General features: G+C 45.0%; 1 protein-coding gene across 50 annotated transcripts in view; it reads left to right on the top strand.

Moving 5' to 3' along the window:
• The first annotated feature begins 4,104 nt into the window (after positions 1 to 4,104).
• The window catches only part of MAP7D2 (MAP7 domain containing 2), a 111,946-nt gene continuing 88,240 nt past the window's right edge, over positions 4,105 to 27,810 (top strand). For 27 of the 50 annotated variants that reach the window (XM_074029025.1, XM_074029020.1, XM_074029018.1 and 24 more), the window contains exon 1: positions 4,105 to 4,287. In XM_074029025.1, coding sequence (XP_073885126.1) covers positions 4,161 to 4,287 — 127 coding nt within the window. In that variant the 5' untranslated portion in view covers positions 4,105 to 4,160. Of the gene's footprint in view, positions 4,288 to 4,346; positions 4,519 to 4,694; positions 4,883 to 27,810 lie in introns of those variants that run through there. The other 23 variants (XM_074029031.1, XM_045384336.2, XM_045384327.2 and 20 more) reach the window with 2 other exon arrangements.

The following is a 27,810-nucleotide window of genomic DNA, read 5'->3' as shown; positions in this document are numbered from 1 at the left end:
TTTTATTTTTTAGAGATGGGGTCTCACAATTTTGTCGAGGCTGGTCTCCAACACCTGGATGCAAGTGCTTCTCCCACCTTGGCCTCCCAAAGTGCTGATATTACAGGTGTAAGACACTATGCCCGGCCAAAAACCTCTTTTTTGAGACGGAGTTTTGCTCTTGTTGCCCAGGTTGGAGTGCAATGGCGTGATCTCAGCTCTCTGCAATCTCCGCCTCCCGGGTTCAAGTGATTCTCCTGCCTCAGCCTCCCAAGTAGCTATGATTACAGGCATGCGCTAGCATGCCCAGCTAACTGTATTTTTAGTAGAGACGGGGTTTCCCCATGTTGGTCAGGCTGGTCTCAACTCCCGACCACAGGTGATCTCCCCTCCTTGGCCTCTCAAAGTGCTGGAACTACAGGGGTGAGCCACCACGCCCGGCCATACTAAAGATTTTTGTAGGAAGTTAGTGTAGTGGGAAAAGCGTGGGAAACTCGAAAGTCATTTTCTTTCAAAGCTTAAATATAAATTACATTATTGGACAGTCTGTCATAATGTTATGAAAATGTCAATTTTCTCCAAATTAACCTCTGACTTCAATATAATTACATGTAGTATTACGGCAGGCCTTGGTGGGAGATTGCAAAAACATCCTAAAGTATATTCATTTGGAAATACTGAATTTCAAAGAATTCTGAAAACACTGCCAAGAGGGAATTCAACAGATAAGTTGCACCCTAAGCCATAGTAGTAAATAATAGATGGAGTAACAGAAGGATCAGAATAGATAGCTCAGAATCTAGCTCACCTACTATGGGAATTAGATACTTGATTTTTTTTAAAGTGGCTTCAAAAATTACTGGGGAAAGGATAGGTAAGCAGGTAGTGCTGACCAAACCACTTCGGAGAGAAAAGTGGATTTGGATCTTTACCTCACGCTAGTACGGAAAAATTGCTTGAGAGTAAAGCATTTTTTACGTTTTTTTTTTTTTTTTACTATAAGCCTGAGAGCAATGGGGAGCATCTTGGGACTAGGGAAGTTTGTATTAAGACTTCTTAAAATGCAAACCATAAGGTGAAAAATTTATGGATTTTATCACTTCGTAACCGTCATGACATCGGATCAAGCAAGAACCATCAATGGATGCTAAATCTAGAGAGAATTTTTGTTTGTTTGTTTGTTTGTTTTTTTTTTTTGAGACAGAATTTCGCTCTGTCACCCAGGCTGGGGTGCAGTGGCCGGATCTCGGCTCACTGCAAGCTCCGCCTCCCGGGTTTAGGCCATTCTCCTGCCTCAGACTCCCGAGTAGCTGGGACTACAGGCGCCCGCCACCTCACCCGGCTAGTTTTTTGTATTTTTTAGTAGAGACGGGGTTTCACCGTGTTAGCCAGGATGGTCTCGATCTCCTGACCTCATGATCCGCCCGTCTCGGCCTCCCAAAGTGCTGGGATTACAGGCTTGAGCCACCGCGCCCGGCCTAGAGAGAATTTTTGACGAAGAGTAAGTACCTGCATAACCTTAAAGTGCCTCCCCACAGAGTGCTTATTGCAAGAGGAAAACTACCTCTACGTTGGAGGAACAGCCAATGGAGAGAAAATTATTGTATCCATGTTAAACTTACTTAAATTGGTAATTAACTCTAGTATGTGTAATAGAACATAATCTTAGGAAACACACATGGAAGTACTTGTAACTTACTCTCAAAACAATTGATTAAAAAATAGGGCAATATTATAAATGGAGTAAACATGTTAATAGGATTTTGTCATAAAAATTAAGGAAAATTGTACCAATCTTAAAAAGCTTAGTTGGCTAGGATAAAATATTTGCAACATTTAAACCGGAAATTATCTAGAATACAAGAAACGAAATCAACCAGAGTAGCCCAGTGGAAAGGTGGGCAAGGATTCAACAGGCAATTTACAGAAGGGTAAACCAGATAGAATGGCTAATCGTTTTGTGCAGATCTTGAGAACAGTGCCAAGCGAGGAAAAACAAATGGAATGATAGCTTTTATGCCATATCATTTATATACATTTAAAATACATGCATATCTTCACAACAGTATTTCAACATTGCAGCTGCAAAGATATCAGAGGAGGTGTTTATAATTAGGGAGAGGAATGGAAAGTAGAAAGACCCCAAAAATAGAATAAAAGTAGAGAGGGATGCTACACACACGTGTCCATGAGCTCAAGAGTTGGATGAATTAAACTCACCAAAGGTCCCTAAGATAAAGGAGAAAGTGACAGCTCCCACGCTCTTATTTGGCTTAATCTCTGTGTTCAGTTTTCATGACAGCTCGGTACCAGCCCCAACCTGCTCACTCTCCTACTCATTTATGTTTAAACTTTGCTGGCTTTCTCACCACACTCAAACCCTACTCCCGGCACACGTTTGGGCGTGTCAGGAACACGTTCATCAGTAATTTTTTTTGTGCCACAAAGGGACTGTTAGCCAGCTTTGGCCAAGAGTAAAGGTGCCCATTCCTGAGAGTTTCAGCTTCACATTAAAAAAAAATTAGGTATAATTAAGAGACCATAAAATTCACCCGCTTAAAATGTACGATTCAATAGTTTTTAGTATACTTAGTTATGCACTCACCATAATCCTAGAACATTTTCATCCAGAAAAGAAAACCTGTACCCATTATTCAGCTTCATTTTTAATCGTGTGTATCTCCCCCCAGGGGTGGTAATAAAACGTTCAGGCTCGTCACCTTCCAACAAGAAAAACGTGCAGCCTGGGGCTCCATGGGAACGGGTTATCACTTGGCAGACCTGGGTAAACAGGAGGCTTGAGCTGGCCCTTCCAAGATGTCTTCTTCAATGTTTTTGAAAAGATAGTAAATGTGCATGGCAGTGGTAAAAGTGCCTACTTGGGAGGCAACACGTTTAGCAGTTTCTTGTGTGTCTTCTCGGAGAGAGCCTCCCCACAGAGGTTTTTTGTTTTGTTTTGCTTTTGAGACAAGGTCTCTGTTGCCCAGGCTGGAGTGCAGTGGCGTGATCATGGCTCACTGCAGCCTCAACCTCCCAGGCTCAAGCGATCCTCCCGCCTCAGCCTCCCGAGTAGCTGGGACCACAGAAGCGTCGCCATGCCCAGCTAATTTTTAAATTTTTTTTGTAGAGACAGGGGTCTCGAACTCTTTAGCTCAATCCGCCCGCATCAGCCTCCCAAAGTGTTGGGATTACAGGCGTGAGCCACCACGCCCGGCCTCATGGAGGTTTCAGTCAGCATTATTTACGCCTCAGAAGAGGAAACAAATTGGCTGCGGAGTGGGGTGTGGTTGAAAGGCCTAGGTCGGCCTACGGCGCGTGCAGCTGCCTTTTCGTTGAAGGTCGACTCCAGTAACCTGCTGCTGTCCCTCTCTGGGTGACCGCACGCTGAGGGTGGGGCGTCACTAAACACTGATTACCCGTGCGCCTCGAAAACTGGAACCTAACTGTGCTTGGAGGGCGGGTCCTCCGGCGTCTGCACGGGTGGCACTGGCCCAACTGGCACCCACCTGTGGGCCTAGCCAGAAATTGTTTCCAAGGCTGCATTGCTGAGTTTGCATGCAGACACCCAGTGTGTGTAAACGTGTGCGTACTGAGCATGTATGTGCGCGTTGTGTGCTCTGTGTTCACACATTGTGTTAGGATGTGTGCATGGTGAGAAACTGCACCCCACATCTATACATGCTTTGAGTGTATCTGCACTGTGTGAGAAAGTGCATTTATGCTGAGTGTGCACGTTGTGTGTGCATGTTGCATGTAAGCATCGTATGAAGAATTGTGTGCGTACGCACGCCTTCTGTGTGTGCACTGTGTACAGCAGTGTGTAAGGACGCGTGCACGCCCGTACGCGCTGTGTGAGGACTGTTGTGCACATTCCATGCACACGCTATGCGCGCTCGACGTGTGAGAACCGGTGAGCATGTCGCACAAGCACGCCCTGCGTGCGCCGTGCGTGAGAACCGGTGTGCCTTTCGCACGTGCACGCCCTGCGTGCGCCGTGCGTGGAACCGGTGCGCCTATCGCACGTGCACGCCCTGCGTGCGCTCTGCGTGGGAACCGGTGCGCTTATCGCACGTGCCCGCCCTGCGCGCGCCCTGCGTGAGGACGCGTGCGCATGCGGACGCGCGCGGGTTCGGTGCGGCGCGGCGGGCTTGGCAGTGCGCCTGTGCGGCCGGCGCATCCCGATGGAGCGCGGCGGCGGCTTCGGGACGGGATCCCGGCCTGAGGGGACTGCGCGGGGAACCTCTCTCCCAGGGAAGATCGCAGAACCGGGAGCGGTGCGGACCTCTCAGCCCAACTACAGGCCTCAAGGTATCCTCCCCAGAGTGTGGCGGGCGCCCGAGGGCTTCGGGTTCCTGTGGAGGGGGGGTGGGGGGGGCGGGCCCGACGGCCCAGGGCAACGGTCCTCGAGCGTGGGGGGAAGGGGCATGGCGCAGAGCTGAGATAAATGCCCTTTCACCGGCCCGGGATCGTCTGGACGTGCATCCAAGGGCCGCACCCCTCTCTGTGCGAGTGGCGGGGTTCTTTCTTGGGGTGACCTGGGTGAGTGGGTACACATGGGGGGTGGCTTAGGGTGGGCGGCAGGTGTATTTGGGATGGAGGTGCCTGAGGGGGGGCTGGGGGTCCAGTCCTCGTCCTCGAGGAGCAGTCGGCATGGGGGTCGTTAGGGTAAACCGAGCGGGCTTCTGGGGTTGCCCCGGCCTCCGCGCGCGCCCTGCGTTCTGGGAAACGCGCGCGAGCGCCACTGCAGCCCGCGGGGAAGGTGGCCCAGCTTCGCGCCTCTTGGCGTTCCCAGGGGGCAAAATCGGCGTGTCACCCGTTGGCAGAAGCAGATTAGCCTGGGCGGCCAGGCGTCTGCCCAGGACCGGGTGCTCCTCCCGCCCGGATGCGCTCCCTGTGGTCTCGGGTATGCTGCTCAGGTGACCCGGCCGCGGCCCCCTCTCGAGGCAGCGGGGCAAACAAGGTTCTCAGTCCTCCAGGCTGCAGATGTTGGAAGCCATGGAGGGCTGGTCCCTGGCTGCCCAGAAGCCAGCGAGGCAGTGGGGGAGACTGTGAGGACATTTGACAGGATTTTAGATAAGCGGGTCTGATGCTAACGTTCTGTAAAGTGGTTGCAGGTAGTGCGGGGGTGTACGCAGCATGGAAACCGATTTCATGCTGTTTTTCCTGACATCTTTTTTCTTTATTTTTAGTTAATAATGCAGGCTATTTTTAAAACATTTTTTACTGCAGTCTAACATGCATTAAAAAAACCGCACAAAACTTTGATTCGATGAATTATCACATAGTGAAGATGGGAGTATTTTATATATGATAGGCCAAGAAAAGGAAAGAAATCAAAAGAAATGTTCTTAAAATATGCTTTTTCACGGGGTTGTGGGGGCGAGGGGTATTTTCTGATTGGGCCTTCAGTTGCATCATTCATAGAAGGAGGAGATAGCTTAAATCATTTCCAGTTCGTGTTTTTCATTATGCTTTTTTAAAGGCAGAATTCATTAACTGTCACAGGATAACGTTATAACTACCTTTGAAATGTGTGCTTTTGTTTTTATCCTTTTTGCTTGAAACACTCAAGCTGCATCTGCTAGGGAAGAACCTGGAAACTACTCACCAGAACGACCCTCCCTGGCAGAGGCGACCTTGTATAATAAAACATTGAAAAGGAGAGGTTGTTTCAGTTTGCATTTTTATTTGGTTGAGAGCTTAAATAATAGTTTATTTCAATGTTTTGTTGTACTCATGAGAGGTGGGGAGGGGCGGTACGATTGGGCCTTCATTGTATCTTGGATTTTATTCGAATAAAGGGGAGATTTTTTTTTTTTTTTATGGAAACAAAATTAGGGGAAGGGGAGGAGGTACTTTTGCGGGGGAGATTCTTAATAAGTTCTGTTTGGAAACTACTGTAGAATCATTTAATGCACTCTTCTGATATTAAGATTAGCTTAAGACTATCTTCCTTCGTTTGAAATTGGAAATGTAGAAAAACATGTTGTGTGAAGGTTTAAAATGTGAAATAAACACCTATGTGCATTAAGGTTGGTATGGTAAAATTGGAATTTTCAATTTAGGTGCCAGGTGATACCACGATTTGTTCTTTGGGGGATTTAGCAAGGCCGGGTACTTAAATAAAGTCTCCTTAGAAAAATTATGATTTTGAGGTCTTATAATAATCTGTCCTGGATACTGATCATTCTTGGTTACCCAGGCCCTTAGCATTTGGGACCCATTCCTAATGAGACTTAACCTGCTTTTCTAGAGAGTCAGCCATTATTCCTAAGCTTGGGCTGGGTGCTGTGAAGGCTGCAAGACAGAAGGACCTGAGATGTTTAGGCTGTTCAACAATTTTGTGTTGCACAGTTGGGCGATATGAGTTGGCAAGTGGTTTTCCTGGGAGCTGTTGTAAAAGACAGCAGGGAAATACCGCTGGTGGTTTCGTCTAGCAACAGGTTCTTCCGATATTGAAATCCTGTGCATGTTGCCATTACCCCCCAGTGATGCCTTCTTTCTTTCCTTTTAATTACCTCTGAATAGAAATTACCAAATCTGTTCATTTTAGTGCTTGTCTGATACACATAGTATAACAAATGAGCAAGTGCTTGTTTCAGTCTGCTTAAAAACCTTTAACCAGCAGATAGAATCACCAGATCTCTACCATAACGTCGGACAGCATTACTGTCACACAGATCCTGTGTCCCCCTCAGACTGAAATACTCCCTTCTCCCATTTTTCCTTCAGGAATTCACTTCCTCTAGGTTCTCTCAGTCAGAATTAATGAACTTCCTCCTGTCTGTGCCTGCAGTACCTCCAGCCAAGCACTCTTTCTCTGCCTGTATTATATTAACCTTCATGCTCCTCTAGGCAGATGCTCATTGGGTATCTACTGTATGCCGGACTCTGCTGGCCATGCTGTTACTAAAGCTGAGTAGATTGAGGTCCAGACTGCCTGGGTATGAATGTCAGCACTCTCTTCTTACTGTGTAATTTTGGGGAAGTTATTTGACATCTGTGAGCTTCAGTTTTCTCCCATTTAAAATGGGCTTTAGAAGCAGTTGTGAAGTATATCACACTTGCTGGATGCAGTGGCTCACCTGTAATCCCAGCATTTTGGGAGGCTGAGGCAGAAGGATCAATTGAGCCTAGGAGTTCAAGACCAGCCGGGGCAACAAAATGAGACCCTATCTCTAGGAAAAAAAAAAAAAAAAACAGTTGGGTGTTTACATGAGTAGCCTGTACACATGTACACATGCCTGTAATCCCAGCTACTCAGGAGACTGAGGTGGGAGGATCACTTGAGCCCTGGAGGTTGAGGCTGCAGTGAGCCATGATGGCCAATGCACACCAGCCTGGGCAAAAGAGTGAGACTCTTGTTTCACACACACACACACACATACAAATAAGGGGGCGGGAGTTGCTGAAGAACAATGCTGGGAGACAGAGTACTGTCTTGAGGATGAAGGAATTAATGTCTGTAAAGCAGGCCTGACACACAAGTGCTCAAGCTGGTGCATTTCCTCTATTGGATCATTAGCTTGAGAGCAAGGCCTGGGTCCAGGTTATGGGTACCTCTCTCAGTGCTGCCTGGTGCAGGAGGTGACTGTATCGTCATCCTACCCCTCCTTAGGGTTTTTGTGTACAGTAGGTCTCTGACCATTGTTTCCCAATCGCATCATGCTGGGAGCAGATACGCTGGGTTGAGTGCTCATAAATCACTGATGAGTTGTATTAAAGAAATGTGTTGGTGGAGAAGTTTGAGATAATGGAACTGTAAAGCATGTTTCCTGAGGCCCATTGAGTTTTCCAGTGCATTCTACAGATACATACTGTTATTTAAATTTTTTTATTTTTTGTTTTAATAGCTTTTGGGGTACAAGTGGTTTTGGGTTACATGGATGAATTGTATAGTGGTGAAATCTCAGTTTATCGTGTCCCAGTCACCTGAGTAGTATACATTATTTACTGAATTAAACTCCTTTGCCCCTTGTTCCCTAGGAAGGAGGGAATTGCTTTGCCATAAGATGGCATTTCTTCATGTCCTTCCATCTGCATATCTTCATCCCCTGCCCTGGAGCATGAGAATGTAGAGGTACAAACTGGAAGTTCAGGATAACCTCCCTCAGGGGTTCACAGTAGGGTGAGGGGCCGGACATGATGGCTCATGCCTGTAATCACAGCACTTTGATTTTTCTTTTTCTTTCTTTCAAATCCTTTCTTTTCTTTCTTTCTTTTTAAATGAAGTCTCACTCTGTTGTCCAGGCTGGAGTGCAGTGGCGCAGTCTCGGCTCACTGCAACTTCTGCGCCACCGTGCCCAGGATCCCAGCACTTTGGGAGGCCAAGGCAGGTGGATCACTTGAGGTCAGGAGTTTGAGACCAGTCTGGCCAACATGGTGAAACCCTATCTCTACTAAAAATGCAAACATTAGCTGGGCCCAGTGGCACACGCTTATAATCCTAGCTACTTGGGAGGCTGAGGCATGGTATCGCTTGAACCCAGGAAGCGGAGGGTACAGTGAGCTGACATCGTGCCACTGTACTCCAGCCTGGGTGACAGAGCGGGACTCTGTCTCGAAAGAAAAACAAAATAGGGTGGGGCCCAGAGACAGAGAGTAGATGGTTATTGGAGGCTGGGAAGGGTAGTAGGGGGTGGGAGGGAGGTAGGGATGGTTAATGGGTATAAAAAAATAGAATGAATTAATAAGACCTAGTATTTGATAGCACAACAGGGTAATTATAGTCAATAATAACTTAATTGTACATTTAAAAATAACTAATAGTATGATTGGATTGTTTGTAACACAAAGGATAAATGCTTGAGGGGGATGGCTAACCCATTTTGCATGATGTGATTATTTCACATTGCATGCCTGTACCAAAACATCTCTTGTACCCCGGAAATATATGCACCTGCTACCTACTATGTAGCCACAAAAATTAAAAATTGTAAAATAGAAAAGAAAAGTAGGGTGGGCCCGAGTAGCAAAGGCGTTGGGTCCCCAAGAAATCGGAGTTCTTCATCCTTTTTCAAAGTTGTGTTTAAAACCATTTTTGAATGCTTTAATCCTAAAATTGTTCAGATCACCGGGCGCGGTGGCTCACACCTGTAATTCCAGCACTTTGGGAGGCTGAGGCAGGTGGATCACGAGGTCGGGAGTTCAAGACCAGGCTGGCCAAGATGGTGAAACCCCGTCTCTACTAAAAATACAAAAATTAGCCAGGTGTGGTGGCAGGCGCCTGTAATCCCAGCTACTCGGGAGGCCGAGGCAGGGACTTGCTTGAACCCGGGAGGCAGAGGTTGCAGTGAGCCAAGATTGCGCCACTGCACTCCAGCCCAGGAGACAGAGTAAGACTCCCATCTAAAAACAAAGCAAAACAAAACAAAAAACCAAAAAGCTTTTCAGATAAGGAAGAACAAGAGAACAAGTTGAGTTTGTGTCTCTAGAGTCTCTGGTAGTGGGAAGGACCACAAACTTCCTACAAAGTTGTATTTGGGTTTATGGCTCCTGGCTTTATTTACTGATAGCGGCATAGGACTTGGACTTAGCAGGACCTTCAGGGCAAACTGCTGAAAGTCTTTGTGATTTCCCTTCTGATATCCTAGCCATGGTGACATAGCTGCTCAGAGTCTGTCATGTCTAACCCTGCTTCTTCTCCAACGTGAAAGGATGTTTTCCTCTCTTTCAGGTGCCCCATCTTCTGCAGTGGCTAGTGTTTTGAAAGAACACTTTGTCTTCTTGTAGTAATTACATTGATTGACTTACAAAACAGAAGGATTCACAAGGTTGATTTGGGCAGGGGAGAGATGGAGATTTCTGGGGGTTGTTGGTAAATATCCTGGTGGGTCTTGTTGAGAAGATTTAATGAGATATATTGGCTGGTGATACAATGATACTGCCTGGTGTTAGGGGGCTGTTCATGTGCTAAGTTGGCTCTGGCAGCAGTTCCAGGATTTGAAAACTTCCCATGGCCCTGCCCTCCGGCCTCTTTTGAAAGGAATTTCACCAGAAGGATGAGGGGGTGGTAGAGGGCAGCCGCCCTTAGGGAGGGAGTATCCACTGTCCACCTCACATCTGAGTTGGCCACATTTAAATGTGGAGTTTACTGTCTTGGCATCTGAGGCTCTGGGACTGACTAGGCCTTGGGATCCCGCCTCATCTGCCTCTGAGGTCAGTCTGAATGCAAGCCCTGATCTGCTTTTCTGTTGGGAGGCATTTGTTTTCTTCTTGCCTAGGAACTTTTTCTGTTTTTAAAAGCCTCGTGATTAGCAGAGTTTGGGTTGTCATTTAAGCGAAAGGAAAACAGGTATGAGTGAGCCACATGCATGCAAAGCATTTGAGGGAACAGCAATCATGCCAAATGCCTGAGATCCTTGGAATGACAGGGTCTGTCCCCAGGGCTCCTAGCTTCTGACCGGTGCTGGGTTCGTTCACCACCTAAAAAGACTTGCTTTTCCTCTCAGTGCCAAATAGGTTGGTGCCTTGCAGCCCCCAGGCAACCCTTTGGAATGTTCCTTGCTCCTTTGTCATCTCACCCTCTTCATCCCTCCCACCCTCTGTGTTTCTGTAATAACAGCTTTATGGCTGGTCGCGGTGGTTCACACCTGTAATCCTAGCACTTCAGGAGGCCGAGGCCCACAGATAGCTTGCACTCAGGAGTTCAAGAGCAGCCTGGACAACTTGGCAAAACACTGTCTCCATAAAAAAATACAAAAAATTAGCTGGGCGTGGTGGCACATACCTATAGTCTCAACTGCTTTGGGGCTGAGGTGGGAAGATTGCTTGAGCCCATGAGGTCGAGGCTGCAGTGAGCTGAGATTATGCCACTTCACTCCAGCCTGGGTGACAAAGTGAGAGCCTGACTCAAAAATAAAAATAAACAGCTTTATCATCTCTATAAAATTCATATGCCATATATTCTACCCATATAAAATGCACAAATCAATGGTTTTTAGTATATTCACAGAGTTGTGCAGCCATCACCACAATCAATTTTAGAACATGTTCACCATCCCACAAAGAATCCCCATATTCATTAACATTCTTCGTTCCCCCTGGCCTCACAACCACCGATCTGTCTATATAGAGACCTCGAGACTTCTGCCGGGACAGTCTTCAGCCTTTGGTGCAGACGCGCGTTGCAATTGCCTAGAAGTCTGTGGGTGGGTCTTCATGCATTAGAGGTTTAGAAACCAGTGTTCTGCATACTCTGTCCTTCAGGTCCAAGACGCGCTTTTACCCTGAAGCCTTGCCTTTTCACCTCCTGTGCATTCCCACTCCGCAGGGCCTGCAAAGCACTCAGAACCTGAATGTAACATACATAGCAGTCTGCAGTTATAATATACTGCACATGTCCATTTTAGCTTCCCAGACAGTAATGGCCGCTAATTGTTGAGCACTTGTGTGCCAAGTATCAGTATAAGCACTTATACATTATTTTACTTTCATCCTCACAATCACTTTATATTCTTTTTGTCATTTCAGAGACGTTTCAGTTATCTATTATTGTGTAACAAACCACTCAAAAACTTATTTCTCATAGTTCTGGGGGTTACCTTGGCTCACTGGAGAAGTTCTGCTGCTCCATTTGGGGTCACCTGGAGTGACTCATGCTGGTACAGTCTACTGGTCTGCTGGGAGCTCAGTTGGACTTGAAATGTCCAAGATGGTCTCTCATTGTCCAGGTACCTAATCACAGGGAGTCTGTCCTGGACTTTCTAACAGTGTGGCTGCTGTGCTTTGAATGAGGAAGCAGAAGTTGCCAGTTCTCTTAAGGCCTGCATTTAGAAGTCCCAGAATGTCATTTTTGCTGTGTTCAGTGGTCAAAGCTAGTCCCAAGGCCAGCCTAGATTCAAGGGGAGAGGAAATAGACTCCACCTCTTGATGTGAGGACAGCATGCACCTACTGGGAAAGGAGAAATTGTTAGTGGCCCTTTTGGAGAATATCTTCTGTAATAGGTAAGTACAGTCGTTCCTTGGTATCCGTTGGGGATTGGTTCCAGCACCTTTCCAGGACACCAAAAATCAAGGATACCCAAGTCCCTGATATAAAATGGTATAGTATTTGCATGTAACCTATGCACATCCTCCCTTTTACTTTTTTTTTTTTTTTTTTTTTTTTTGAGACAGAGTCTCACTTTGTCACCCAGGCTGGAGTACCGTGGCACGATCTCAGCTCACTGCAGCCTTGACCTCCCAGGTTCAAGCAACCCTCCCACCTCAGCCCCTCCAAGGAGCTGGGACTATAGGCATACACCGCTATGTATGGCTCATTTTTGTTTTGGTTTTGGTTTTTTTGAGACAGAGTCTCGCTCTTGTCACCCAGGCTGGAGTGCAGTGGCATGATCTCTGCTCTCTGCAACCTCTTGCTTCCTGGGTTCAAGCGATTCTCCTGCTTCAGCCTCCCAAGTAGCTGGGACTACAGGCACAGACTACCACACTTGGCTAATTTTTTTGTATTTTTAGTAGAGATCGGGTTTCACCATGTTGGCCAGGCTGGTCTTGAACTCCTGACCTCAAGTGATCTGCCCACCTTGGCCTCCCAAAGTGCTGGGATTACAGGCGTGAACCACCACGCCCCTCCCTCCCTTACACTTTAAATCGTCTCTGGGTTACTGATAATACCTAATAAATGTAAATGCTATGTAAATAGTTGCTATACTGTGTTGTTTTGGGAATAATGACCAAAAAAAAAAAAAAAAAGTCTGTACATGTTCAGTTCAGGTGCAACCATCCATTTTATTTTATCTGAATATTTCTTTCTTTCTTTTTTCTTTTTAAGATGGAGTCTCACTCTGTTGCCCAGGCTGGAGTGCAGTGGCACAATCTCGGCTCACCGCAACCCGCTGCCTCCTGGGTTCAAGTGATTCTCCTGCCTTTGCCTCCCGAGTAGCTGAAATTACAGGCGCCTGCCACCACAACCGGCTAATTTTTGTAATTTTAGTAGAGACGGGGTTTCACCATGTTGGCCAGGCTGGTCTCAAACTCCTGACCTCAGGTGATCCACCTCCCAAAGTGCTGGGATTACAGGCATGAGCCACCACGCCCAGCCTTAATCTGAATATTTTTAGTCTGTGGTTGGTTGAATCCTTGGATATGGAACCATTGAATACAGAGGATTGATTATATGTTTTAATTAAGAAAGGTTATGTATTCAGCCAGAGGTGAGAGATTAAAAAAAGAAGAAACGTTAAGATATTTGCCCAAGGGCACACAGTAAGTGGCAAACCAGGCCTCACACCCAAGTGTGTTTGACTTCAGAGCTGAGGAAATTTTTTTTTTTTTTTTTGAGATGGAGTCTCGCTCTGTTGCCCAGGCTGGAGTACAGTGGCATGATCTTGGCTCACTGCAACCTCCGCCTCCCGGGTTCAAGCGATTCTTCTGCCTCAGCCTCTTGAGTAGCTGGGACTACAGGTGTGTACCACCATGCCTGGCTAATTTTTGTGTTTTTAGTAAAGATGGGGTTTTACCATGTTGGCCAGGCTGGTCTCGAACTCCTGGCCTTGTGGTCCACCTGCCTTGGCCTCCTAAAGTGCTGGGATTACAGGCGTGAGCCACCATGACTGGCCCAGAGCTGAGAATTTTTAACTTCCTGTGCCACTGTGCCTCCACGGATGGATAATAAACTCCTTTTGCACGTGAGCTGTGTCTCCCACATCTGCTATACCCCTCTCAGGATCTAGCTCAGTACTGTCTAGCCACATATTACAAAGATCTTGTATGTCTTTTACTTAGTACACAGTTGTTTTTCTCCCCAAAGGCGATGGGGATCTCATTTCTTAGAATTTACAGCAAAAATATTATTAAAATGCTTAGAGGAGGAGAAGTTCCATTTAATGGAATTTCCTAGTTTACGAGGAACGAACCCCCCATCCTCCCTGTGCCCACCATTATTGTTAAGGATCTGAAGATATCCTTAATTGGCTTCCTGCCTTAGGACACTGTGTTGGGTATGCTTGAGGCTCTTGCTGTAACTCCGGTCATTGCTCTAGAAGGACCCTGGAAGATTCTCTGATACTCTAGGCTAGTGTGTCTCAAACTAACTCTGGTACAGGAGCAGTTTTTTTGTTTGTTTGTTTTTGTTGTTGTTGTTTTGTGTTTTTTTTTGTTTTTTTTTTTTTTTTTGGTAAATTTCCAATCTGTTGTTGACCAATACCTTGGTAAAACACAGTAAAGAAAATTATATGAAAGACATGGAAAATACAAGTCCCAATTTTTAAATAGCAGGTTAGGTTAAATATTAGATTTAAAGAGCTCATTAAGTAACAGAATACTCTGTCCAGTTGCTGTAAATGTTTCTAAATGCATGCTCTCAGCGAGGTGCGGTGGCTCACACCTGTAATCTCAGCACTTTGGGAGGCTAAGGCAGGCAGATGACTTGAGGTCAGGAGTTCAAGACCAGCCTGGGCAATATGGCGAAACCCTGTCTCTACTAAAAATACAAAAATTAGCCGGGTGTGGTGGCGCGTGCCTGTAGTCCCAGCTACTTGGGAAGTGGAGGCACGAGAATCGCTTGAACCAGGGAGGCGGAGGTTGCAGTGAGCTGAGATGGTGCCACAGTACTCCAGCCTGGGTGACAGAGTAAGACTCTGTCTCAAAAAAAAAAAAAGAAGAAGCATGCTCTCAATGTATGCCTTTATTCTTTATTGCAGACTGATAATGAATAATAAAGAGATTGTGCTCCCTCCCCACAGCCCATCAGGGTTAGGCTGCTCAGGGTTTCCTGAAAAAAAAAAAACAAAAAACAAAAACCTAAAAAGGAGAGACTGGCACCTGTCCACAGGACACACTTTGAATAGCTCTGCTCTGGACCAGCATTTCCCAAAGGGTATAGTACATAAGAGGGTTTTAGATTACATGTGGACAAACTTATCTTTTTAACTTTAGGTTAATAGTTCTGTTGATTCTTCAATTTATTTTAAAACTACAACTAGTACATCACACTATAGTTTCTGAATATTTTCGGAATGAGTAAAAAGTCAAAAAAATACAGAAACTAAGCAAAAATAAGTCAATTTAAAGAAAAAGACTATCCACTGGGCCTGGTGTCTAGGAAAAAAATTTTAAAAAGAAAAAGAGCAAATAATAGAAGTCAGTGGTGGCTAATACAAATAGGATGCTAGCCACATATGTAATCTTAATTTTTCTAGTGGACACATTAAAAAAAAGAAAAACAGGCAAAATTAATATAATACAGCTTATTTAGCCTAGTATATTCCAAAATATTTCAGCATGTAATTAATTAATTAATTTGGGGGGGGGCGGGAAACAGAGTCTCTCTGTATCCCCCAGGCTGGAGTGCAGTGGCATGATCTCGGCTCACTGCAAAACGGTTCTTATGCCTTAGCCTCCCAAGTAGGTGGGATTATAGGCACGTGACACCATGCCTAGCTAATTTTTGTATTTTTGGTAGAGACAGGGTTTCACCATGTTGGCCAGGCTGGTCTCGAACTCCTGACCTCAAGTGATCCACCTGCCTTGGCCTCCCAAAGTGCTGGGATTACAGGTTTGAGCCACCGCGCCCAGTCCTTCATCCTCTTATATACCAAGTTCTCTACCTCAACCACACTTTGCTTCCCCAAAGTAGGTAAAAAACCAAACAAACAAAAAAACCCTGGCTTCCCCTGTGTGAAACCATGTTCCTCACAATCCTCTCCAAGGAAGAGCATTCCTTCTCTCTCTGCTCAAAGAACCAGACAGCACATTAGATTTCATCATTTTCCCCACCGCCCTCTGCTCTGGGCTACCCCGAGCTTACTGCCCTTGCTGTCATTACTAAACCTCCAAAGTTCATCAGCTCTGTGTGTAGTCCTTTTTTTTGCTTTGTAGAGGCAGGGTTTCGCTCTGTTGCCCAGGTTGGAGTGCAGTGCTGCCATCACAGCTCACTGCAGCCCCAACCTCTCAGGCTCAAGCGATCCTCCCACCTCAGCTCCCAAGTAGCCAGGACCACAGGTGAGTGCCACCATGCCTGGATCATTTTTGAATTTTTTTTTTTTTAATAGAGACAGGTCTCATGCTGGGATTGCAGCCATGAGCCATCTCACCTAGCCTCAGCATATAATTAATATTAAACATTATTAATGAGATATCTGGCATTCTTTGCATCAAGTCTTTGAAATTCCGTGTGTATTTTACACTTCTAGTGTGTCTCCATTTGGACTGTTTGCGTTTCACGTGCTCAATAGCCAGCTGTGGCTGGTGGCTACTGTATTGGACTGCATTGACCTAGAACATTTCCATCGCGCAGGGAGTTTTGTGGTCTACATTGAGTCTTACGGTGACTAAGTATTCAGTGTGATGACTATGCTGTCAAGTATGGTGTGAAGCACAGTATGTGTGCTGTGGTAGTGAGTCCAGCTTGGATCTCTTCTGCATGGATGTAGAGGAAATGGAAACACACTTTGATGAAATGGGCTCCCCCATATGAGGCAAAGCAGGCCTGGACCCCCAGGCTTTCGAAGGGATAACCTGATTTTGCTTTTCCCAGCCTGGGTGAAGGGAGTGCACCGAGGCTGTGACTAGTGGGTCCTCACACAGATCATTGTCTTGGGGACCTGATAGACTGTGGAAAGGGGATGGACTTGGCTTTATGGGAATTATTAAGCTGTTATCGAGGAAAAGTGCTAAGGTTTGAATGTCCATTCCAAAACTCGTGTCAAAATCGCCATTGTAATGGCATTAAGAGATGGGACCTTTAAGAAGTGAGTAGGCTATGGGGCTCTGCCCTCATGAATGGATTATTGTTGAAAGTGGGTTCGGTTTGGCCCCCATTTGCCTTCTCTGTGTCGTGGGCTTGCTTGCCCTTCTGCCATGTTTTGATGCAGAAAGAAGGCCCTTACCAGATGCCAAGCAGATGCTGACACCACCAGCATCCAGAATTGTAAGCCAAGTAAATTTCTGTTTGTTATAAGTTACCCAGTCTGTGGTATTCTGTTATAGCCACTGAAAACAGATTAAGACAGAAAGCATAGTATTGAAAGACATGGAACCATAACTTTGGGAGGAGAGAGCTGTATTAGCCAGCTTAGGAACTCCTGGGTTTGGTGTTGGGGTCGGAGTAAGGAATCCCTGCTGCTGGGTAGGGTCTGCTGAGTTGGGATTCTATGGACTCTGTGAGGTTGGATCTGGTCATCTCCCCTAGCTGGTGTCATGTCTTCCTAGTGCCTTGTCCACAGAAGCCACTTGCTGATTCTGACCAACAGGTACTGATTGACTGGTAGGACAGATGCCCTAACTCTGGGACCCCACACTGTTAAACAGGAAAGTTCCAGTGTATATGGGCTGGTTCTACCTCCATCTTTCTAGATTTGATGTGAAAGAGCTACCATTAGTTACAGATGGCTTTAGTGGACTGATTACCCAGCACCTGCTTCAGGGCCTGCAGGATGAGCCCCTTCCCAGACCAGCCTGTCTCCTTCCTAAGCAGTTGGTCTGTCTTCACCATTGGACACTGATACCTTCAGAGTTGACTCTTGGTTTAGCAACTCAACCAGTGTGGTACTCTGGTTGCTATGGTAGATGTATGGGATTAACTTCCTTTTCAGCTCCATTTTTTATCCCTACCCTTGTTTTTCTCTTTCTCTCCTACTTTCTGTATTTATTTCTACTGTATTTTATATAAGCAGTCTTAATCCTTTCTGGAAGGAGGGAGGGAGGACAGGAAATGTCTTTGCAACTGGAGTCTCACCAGGCACCTGCAGCCCTTTATTAAGCAGTGCTCTATGTCCCTGTTTCAGAACAACACCTTAAAATGTGCTGTTAACTTGAAGTAACCATCTGAATCGGAAACTGGGCAAGACCGAATTCTCCTGCTGTGCTTATTCTTAAAGACAGCCCCCCATGGGGTTCCTGTATGTTCTCTTCCTTCAATACCTAGCACATTTTCAGCACTACACTTACCAGAGGGAAAGTGTATTGCTCATGGGGATAGCATCACCTCTTAGCAGGTTTTGCTCTTTTCTACTCTATTAATTGTATTTGTTTAGTTTTCTTGATCACCAGTCAGGGGTGACAGTGGGTAGTGAAATATTGTGACAGCCTTCAGTGGAAGCTCTCCTTGTACCTGGGTAATTTTTTCCCCCAGTGGAGATATGTGTTATGAATAAAATTTAGCATTGATCATTTTCATTAGCTGGGTAATAAATATTTTTAAGCAGTTGTAGTTATGTCTACAGACCAAAAGCTCTTTTTAAAAAATCACTAATTCTAGGCCGGGCATGGTGGCTCATGCCGGTAATCCCAGCACTTTGGGAGGCCAAGGCGGGTGGATCACCTGAGGTCAGGAGTTCGAGACCAGCCTGGCCAACATGGTGAAACCCCCCTCTCTACTAAAAATACAAAAATTAGCCAGGTGTGGTAGTGCATGCCTGTAATCCCAGCTACTCGGGAGGCTGAAGCAGGAGAATCACTTGAACGTGGGAGACGGAGGTTGCAGTGAGCTGAGATTGCGCCACTGTACTCCAGCCTGGGTGACATAGTGAGATTCCATCTCAAAAAAATAATAAATAAAAAATTAAAAATTATGAATTTTAATTGCCATTTTCTTACTGCAAAACATGTTCCTGCTCTCCCTTTTTCCTCTCCTCAGCCACCTAGATTTCCACTTCACTTGATTTTACTTTTGTCAGTCACAAATTTTTTTCTGAAGAATAATTGCTGCTGCTTTTTTTTTTTTTTTTTTTTGAGACGGAGTCTCGCTCTGTTGCCCAGGCTGGAGTGCAGTGGCTGGATCTCAGCTCACTGCAAGCTTCGCCTCTCGGGTTCACGCCATTCTCCTGCCTCAGCCTCCCGAGTAGCTGGGAGTACAGGCGCACACCACCACGCCCGGCTAATGTTTTGTAAATTTTAGTAGAGACAGGGTTTCACCGTGTTAGCCAGGATGGTCTCGATCTCCTGACCTCGTGATCCGCCTGTCTCAGCCTCCTCCCAAAGTGCTGGGATTATAGGCTTGAGCCACCGTGCCCCGCCTGCTTCTTCTTAATAGTCCATTGAGCTTCACATATCCCTAATCTTCTGGGATGAGATCAACCCTTTTTATAGAAGAACAATTAAGTGAGAAAAATGGACTGTTTCACTATACCTTGTTCAACTTTAATTTCTCTTAGTTGTGTTTTAGTTTCTCTGTTTCAACCGAGGGGCCCAAGGGTTCTCAGTGCCTTTCTACTTGGGAGTGTTGAATGTCCTTTGTGGTACATGGTTTTATCTTTACCGCTTAAAAATCAAAAGGATTATTTACACTTTGGCATGTAAAGATTATATTAGAGCAAACAGCTCTTAATTCAAGCAGAGATAAGACATGTAAGGTACAACACTGTCCAATAGAACTTTCTGTGATGTTGGAAATGTTCTAGGTCTGAACTGTTCCATATGATGGCCACTAGCCACATGTGGCTGTTGAGCGCTGAGGAACTGAGTTTTTAATTGTTTCTAAATTTTAAAAAATTAAATTTCTATCAGCACATATAGTAGTAGCTTCTGTATTGGACTGTACAATTAACTAGATGTTGACTAACATCGACAGATTAGGATCAGGAATGAGGAATGAGTTTCAGATTTCAAACAAGTTACTTCAAAGCCATCTATTCTTGGTTTCTCCTGTACAGGCTTTGGTATTTGGCACTTGTCATTCAACCACTCTCAGATGCTGGTAGGCCACCAAGAACAGAACCAGCAGTTAGCTCCTTGACACTGTATCAGGTCTGTAGGACAATGATAGAACTCATAGACAAGACTTGTTCCTGGCTCTGTGGTGGCCCTGGAGTGCCCACAGTCAGCCAACCCTCTCTGTCCCTGTCTCAACTTTTCAACCTGGCACAACTGAAGAGTAAAAACTGGAGCCAGGGTCTTTGGTTTCACAACTTGATTGGAGAAACCAGATTGACTTAAAAGCCATTACCAAACCATTAGATAAAACCAGTAGCTAGCTATACAGGATTTGGGTGAGCTGTGGGCAGAGCTTTTCCGGCAAAAGGTTGGCAGGGACCTCAACCACACCCTAGGCCAGAGAACCCCATGGCAGGAAGTGAGGTTGGTGGGGGCATTGGATGCCTCTGCTGAGTTAATCATGTTCCTTATTCTCTAGCAAGTACTCGGTAAAATGGGTAAGTCTAAGCTCTTTCATTCTAGCTTGCTCCTTACAAACTGTGTCCTCAGACATTGGCCCCTAGAACTCAGTTGCTTGTCTGTACAATGAGATTGTACACAAGGTGATCTTACTGGTGCATTCCAACTCTGAGATGCTGTGATCCTCCACAGCTGGCCTAGGAAGCAGAGGGAAGTGTATAGCTGCTATCCACCCTTCTTGTTAGTGGGATCACCAGCCACATAGCTTAGAATGACCCCCCTATTACAGCCAAACCTGAGGGTTTTGCCTCCTTTATCTCTCATGACCGCATCCTCATGGCCAGTGCTTTGGATCAGACTCTGTCATCTAGAGCCTCACCAGTATCAGAAGAACCTTAGGGATCTCTGTCCCTCTGTCCAGGTCACCCTCCCTGTCATGGATCCATCATGTCATTCTCTTGCTTTAATCTCCTCTGACACTTGCCCAGCACTTCTTGAAGAGTGTATTCTAAACTGCTGTTGGAGTTTTCAGGCATGTTGGAATGGGGCTCCCATTTACCCCTCTACCCCCATCTCTCTGGCCTGTGACCACTCCTGCTCAGAATGTTCAGCACACTTTTCACCTGACTGCTAGTGTACGTGCTGTTCTCTTTGCCTGGAATTATTTTCCTCTCTGCATCTGCCATCTTCATTCCTGTCTACCCTGTTCATCTTTCAGTACCTGGCCCACACCTCACCTCCTCCCTGAAGCCTTCCCCAACCACACACACTTTTGGTGATTTTTTTCCCTTCTTATTCATTTTCCATTACAGAATTGATTATGAAAATGCAGATAAATCATGTGCAAATAAAACTGGGATTGGCACTTGGAAACTAAAGTACACGAATCTTAAGTGCACAGTCTGATGAATTTTTATGTATACAACCATGTAACCCACACCCAGATCAAGATGTTAAATATTTCCAGTACCCAGAAAGCTCCTTCATGCCTCCTCTTAGTCAATACTTCTCTCAAAGGTAACCACTATTCTCACCTCTTTTCACTATAGATTTGCTTCGCTTGTTTTTAAATTGTATTAAAATAGATTCATTTCGGAGATACTTTTTTATTGTGATAAAATATATGTAACATAAAATTTACCATTTTAGCAATTTTTAAGTGTACAGTTCCTTGGCATTAAGTACATTCCTGTTGTGCAGCCACCACCACCATCCATCTCCAGAACTTTTTCATCAAGTATATCCTTTTTTGTGTCTGTTTTTTTTTTTTTTTTTCCCCACTTGACATTCTGTCTGCAAGATTCACCTATGTTATTACAGGTACCAGTGGTTCATTTCTTTTTATTTCTGAGTAGTAGTACTTTGTGTGACTATACCACAATTTGTTTTATCAATTCTCTTGTGGATGGACATTGTTTTTCTTTTTTTTTCTCCAGTTTTTTATTCTTTTGACTAAAACTGCTGTGAACATTATGCTTATGCAGATACCTTGATGCCCATACATTTCTATTGGGTACATACCTAGAAGTGGAATGGGATCTGAAATGTCACTTCATAGATTCTATATAAAGAGTGTTTGTAACCTCCTGAATCAAAACATAAGTTCCATTCTGTGAGATAAAATGACACATCACAAAGCATTTTCACAGATAGCTTGTTTCTAGTTTTTATCGCTTGATATTTGATTTTTTTCTTATAGGCCTCAATGGGCTCAGAAATGTCACCTCGTAGATTCTACAAAAAGAGTGTTTCCAACATGGTAAATCAAAACACAGGTTCCATTCTGTGATAGGATAGGCATGTGTTCAGCATTAGCGGATATTGCCAAACCATTTTCCAAAGTGGCTTATATTCATTTCTTATTGCTGCTATAACAGATTATCACAAACTTTAGTGGCTTAAAGCAAAATAAATTTATTATCTCATAATTCCGAAGGTCAGAAGTCTTAAAATCAAGGTGTCAGCAGAGCCTTTCAGGAGGCTTAAAGGGAGAATCTGTTTCCTTGTCCTTTCCAACTTCTTTTTTTTTTTTTTTTTTTGAGACGGAGTTTCGCTCTTGTTGCCCAGGCTGGAGTGCAATGACGCGATCTTGGCTCACTGCAACCTCCGCCTCCTGGGATCAAGCGATTCTCCTGCCTCAGCCTCTCCTGAGTGGTTGGAATTATAGGCATTCACCACCACACCCAGCTAATTTTATATTTTTAGTAGAGACAGGGTTTCTCCATGTTGGTCAGGCTGGTTTTGAACTCCCGAACTCAGGTAATCTGCCCGCCTCAGCCTCCCAAAGTGCTGGGATTACAGACTTGAGCCACCGCGCCCGGTTGTCCTTTCCAGCTTCTGAAGGCTGCCTGCATTCCTTGGCTCATGGCCCCTTCCTCCATCTTCAAAGCCAGCATCATAGCATCTTGCAATCTCTTTCTCTCTTGCCCCTTCCTCTCCCTCCCCCCAGCTCTACTTCCATTGTTACGTCTCTTCTCTCTAACTCACCTACCTCTGTTGTGATTACCTTGGGCCTACTTGGAAAATCCTGGATAATCTCCCCATCTCAAGAGCCTTAACTTGATCACATCTACAAAGGCCTTTTTGTTATATGGGATAGCATATTCACAGGTTCTGGGAACTAGAACAGCGACAGCTTGGGGCCATTCTTTTGCCAGCCACATGGCTGTACCATTTTGCATTCCCACCACAGTGCCTGAGAGTTCTAGTTCCTCCCCATCTTTGTCAGTACTTGATATGGTCAGTCTTTTGAATTGTAGCTATGCTGGTGGAGATGTAGGGGCATGTCCAAGGCTGCCACCCCAGACAGTGCATCCTCCTTTGCTCCAGTGATAGCTTTATTGCAACTTAGAAGCATTATATTATGAATATTTGTTTACATTCCTCTGTCTTGGCCAAACTAAGCACCACTTCATGAGCAGGCTATATAGTAGCTGATTTAATAAATGGTCCTTGGATGTGAAGAACTGACTGAGGGCAGTTTTCAGCAGAGTGGGGAAGCAGAGCTAAAGATATAAACAAAGGCCCATGCTTCCAGTCTCAACTCTGCTCAGCCCCCCTGGATCTGAGGGAGGTAGGATTTCCCTCAAATAAAAATAGGAGTAGAGCAAAGAACCTGACTTCCATCTTCTGCACACTTTTGTCTTTCCCAAGATAGTTAATCTATAAGTGAGTAATGCCCTGGAAGGAAATTTGGGCCTTGACTCCTATGGGTGTTGGTTGGAAATGACTTCATTGTATATGTAAAGGAGAGGAAAATACAGTTCCAGCTGGCTACTGGGGAGTCTGATCTTGGACCCTTTGCAGGGACTCAGGTTTTCCTTTTCCTTGGACTCTGCTCATGTAGCAACATACTGCAGCTTCTTACTTACAGAAGGAAAGACTCCAAGGTAATTAATGTTTTCTTGATCTCAGGGAATGTCATGTGTGTAGACTTAAACCTGCCTTGGAAACTTGAGGTTGGAACGTCTGCAGAAAGTGAAGCCAGAGTAGAGATGAATTTTCAATGCCCCTGGACACAAGATGGTGGGCACAGATGTCTTCGTACTAGAGAAAGAATCTCAGAAGGTGGGATCGGTATTAGACATAAGGCAGACAGGATCATGGCTTCTTTCGGGAGCATCCTGATCCAAGTAAGCACTTTCTGTGTTCTGTTTCATTCCCTAGTTTACTCTGCTGGGCGCACACCTGGTTTCATGAGGGCTGTAAGGTTTCCAGGCCTTGTTCTTATCTTTCTAGGCTGCCGAGGTGTTGGCAGCATTTCTGCAGCTTGGCATTGCTGCGACCTGAGTGAGAAAGAGAGAGAGAGAGAGAGAGAGAGTGTGTGTGTGTGTGTGTGTGTGTAAACTTGCAGTGTGGCAGAGAACTTCCTTGGCCCTCACAAGGTCAACCAAAACCTGGCTGGTTGGTATTTGGATCAAAAGGGAGTCGGTCTTTGAAGAAAAACATGATCTCAGGATAGGAAGTACTGCGACAGGCCTATGCCAGAGTTATCGGTCCCTGTTTAAAAATGTACTGACAGTGAGTGTCACAGCTTTAGTAATTTAGTAAGTACACGTGTGTGGTTCACAGGCTGATCTGAAACAAGCTGTCTGTGCCAGAGTGGGGCACACCTGGGCCTTGAGTAGTGTGGGTGGCACACGCACCATGAGGGTTGGGATAGCCTGAACCAAACTGTGGCCATGTGTTTATGGAGTGCTGCTGACTTCTTGGACATCCACTTATCTCTGCCTGCTGTGTTTGAGATGTGGAAAATGTCAGGTGGCAGCATTCATGCTGAGAACTGTCCCTCTGGGATTTGTACTCCCTCTTTACTCCCTGCCATCCAGGTCTGGAGGTGATCTCAAGAAAGAATATGGGGTGAGCTCTCCTCTGTAATCAGGTGGGTGTTCACTTTCTCCAGGACAGGCACTGGATCTCTGCTCAACGTTCTCTGGGGCTGGAGGGGCACCCTTCTCCTCCTGGGTCAGGAAGCTCTTTGTGTTGATACAAATATGTCTCCTCTTGCTACCCACCCTATGGAGAGACCAGACAACCCCTTAGCATCCTTTTCACAAAACCTCTAAGTCTCCTTAAATGTGGGGACTAAGAGCCTTTCTGTGGCCTACACCACTTCCAGTTGTTTAAACCCTCCTGGTGTAACTTTTTATTTGGAGTTTACTCCTGCGACATTGGTGTCTCCCTTCTCTAACTGTTTGCACAAATCGTCCATAATGTAGCCCTTTCATCTCGGTTAAGAATTTACCACTTAATACCTTAATCTGATCACTTACTGGCTTGGCCACTAACTAGCTATAGGACCCGGCCACAGGTTAGTTTCTTGACCTCTTCTTTGTCTGTGAAATGGGAACATATCTGAAGTACTTCATGGGGTTGAAGGAGGATTATGAAGTGATGCATGGAAAGTGTTTGTAGTGCAGTGTCTTGCACAGAGGTAGTACTCTGTGAAGTAGGAGGGGTACTTATTATCATCCATGTAGCCAGTACAAGGACCCAGGCTGGATGTCTGTGGACATAAAAAAGATTTTTTTTGTTATAGTAGACACTTATATCAATATAGTTATATTAATATATTTATATATGGTCTTTGCCTTCCAGAGAGCTAGTAACCTAGTGAGATAGGTTGTCTCTAACTTATTGTAATCCAAGTTGAGCATTGGTAAGCACCATAAATGAAAATAGAAAAATGGACCATAAAGCTATAGATGAACAGTTCATTCTGGCTGAGAGCTGGGGTCAGTTTTTGTGCATTTATGAGTCCCCAAGGCAAGTGATTTCTTTGGGAGGGACAGTCATTTATACTTTGGTGGCCCACGGTTAGCAGGACAGCACTTTCCACCTGGAAGTGGCCTCTATCTTTGACCACGTTCTTCAGTTTCTGCATAGAAATGACATTTCTTTTTCTCCCACCTAGAGCTTAATTTATGATTGAAATTCTTGAAGTATACAGTGATGCCCTATTCAGGAGGCTGTCTAGCCAGTAGCATTCCTGTTTATTCCTCGCCTAATGCAACACTGACAGTAGCATTCAGTTTTCTTTTCCTATGTCAAAGTCTCTTATCCTAGGTCCTAGTTCTCACTGTCCTAGGTGAACTTTCTCTTCCCACTTTGTGCCGTTAGTATTTTTCCACAGACATAGAAGAAGAAAAGAACACTCTTATTTTTTGGCCCCACCCCTCTTTGGCACACATTACTTAGGTGCTTCACCCCACGCATTGACCCAGAGCTTAAGAGAAGGTCCTCTGACTGTCTGGAGCTGTGGAAACTGCACATGGCTTTTGACAAGAGAATTGCGTGGTGTGCTTTAAGTTTTTAAGTTTAAGAGTTTATACTCTGTACTGGACAATATGGTAACTAATTCCATGTGTGGCTACTTAATTAAAATTAAATAAAAGTAACAATTGAGTTTCTTGATTGCACTAAGCCACGTTTCAAGTGCTCAGTAGCCCAATTGGATGGCACAGATGTAGAACATTCCTGTCATTGCAAAAAATTCCATCTGACAGTGCTGGTCTAGGGGGTTGCCTTACAGTTGTAGGCTACTAATAGGAAAGACTGATGTTCATTCAGGCTTCAGTGGTTTGTATTTTCCTCCCGAATGACCCAAGTTGAATGTCTAAGCTTTAAATCTCATCAACTAATGCAATTAAAATATTTTAACCTCCTTAAATTTGAATACAAAAAGGGTCCTCATTTTCTGAAGTCTTTTTTGTGCTGCCTAATTACCCTGAAGCAGATATCAAGTTGGATTCTTAGAGGTGAGGACCTTAATTTGTTTTTTATTGTGGTAGAATGTGTGTAACATAAACTTCACCACTTTAGCCATTTTAAGTGTACAATTTAGTGGCATTAAATACATTCACAGTGTTGTGTAACCATTATCACTATCTGTTTTCAGAACTTTCTCCGTCATCCCAAATACAACATATACCCACTAAATAATAACTTCCCCTTCCACCTCCCCCCAGTCTACTTTCTGTCTCCCTGCATTTGCCTATTCTAGGTACCTCATATAAGTGGAATCATAAAAAATTTATCCAATGTACTGACTCATTTCACTTAGCATAATATCCTCAAGGTTCATTCGTGTTGTATGTATAAGTAGTATGTGTCAGAATTTTTTTTTTCTTTTCTTTTTTTTTAAGAGACAGAGTCTTGCTCTGTCGCAGAGACTGGAGTGCAGTGATGTGATCATAGTTCACTGTAACCTCAAACTCCTGAGCTCAAGTGATCCTCCCACCTCAGCCTCCCCAGTAGCTAGCACTATTGGTGTACACCACCGTGCCTGACTAATTAAAAAAAAAAAAAAATTGTAGAGACAGGGTCTCCCGATGTTGCCCAGGTTGATCTTAACTCCCGACCTTAAGCAATCCTCTTGTCTTAGCCTCCCAAATTGTTGGGATTACAGGTACGAGCCACTGCACCCAGCCAGAATTTGTTTTCTTTTTGTCTTTCTTTTTTTGGGAAAGAATCTTGCTCTGTCGCCCAGGCTGGAGTGCAATGGCACAATCTCAGCTTACTGCAATCTCCGTCTCCCGGGATCAAGTGATTTTCCTGCCTCAGCTTCCTGAGTAGCTGGGATTACAGGTGCCCACCACCATGCCCAGCTAATTTTTTGTATTTTTAGTAGAGATGGGGCTTTGCCATGTTGGCCAGGCTGGTCTCAAACTCCTGACCTCAGGTGATCCACCTGCCTCAGCCTCCCAAAGTGCTCAGATTATAGGCGTGAACCTCTGCGCCCAGCCTTCTTTTCTTTTTAAGGCCAAATAATCTTTCTTTGCATAGATATACCACATTTTGTTTATCCATTCGTTTGTTAGGAGACATTGGGGTTGCTTCCCCCTTTTGGCTACTGTGAATAATGCTGCTATGAACATAGGTGTGCACATATCTATTTGAGTCCCTGCTTTCAATTCTTTTGGATATATACCCAAAAGTGGAATTACTGGATCATATGGAAATGCTATTGTTTGACCCTGTTTTGTGCTGGGGGAGAAGCAGGGAGATAGGGTGGGTCTTGCTCTGTTCCCCAGGCTGAAGTTCACTGGTGCAGTCGTAGCTCACTGCAGCCTCAAATTCCTGGGCTTAAGTTATCCTCCTACCTCAGCCTCCAAAGTAGCTGGAAAAACAGTCACTTGTCACCATACTCAGCTAATTTTTAAATTTTTTGTAGAGATATGGTCTCACTATGTTGCCAAGGCTGGTGTCGAATTCCTGGCCTCAAATGATCTTCCCGCCTCCGCCTCCGCCTCCCAAATTAATTACGCCTCTGCTGTAATTACA

This window comes from Macaca fascicularis, chromosome X, assembly GCF_037993035.2.
Source record: "Macaca fascicularis isolate 582-1 chromosome X, T2T-MFA8v1.1".
NCBI classification, from domain to species: domain Eukaryota; kingdom Metazoa; phylum Chordata; class Mammalia; order Primates; family Cercopithecidae; genus Macaca; species Macaca fascicularis.
This window is presented reverse-complemented; position numbering and strand designations above follow the sequence as displayed.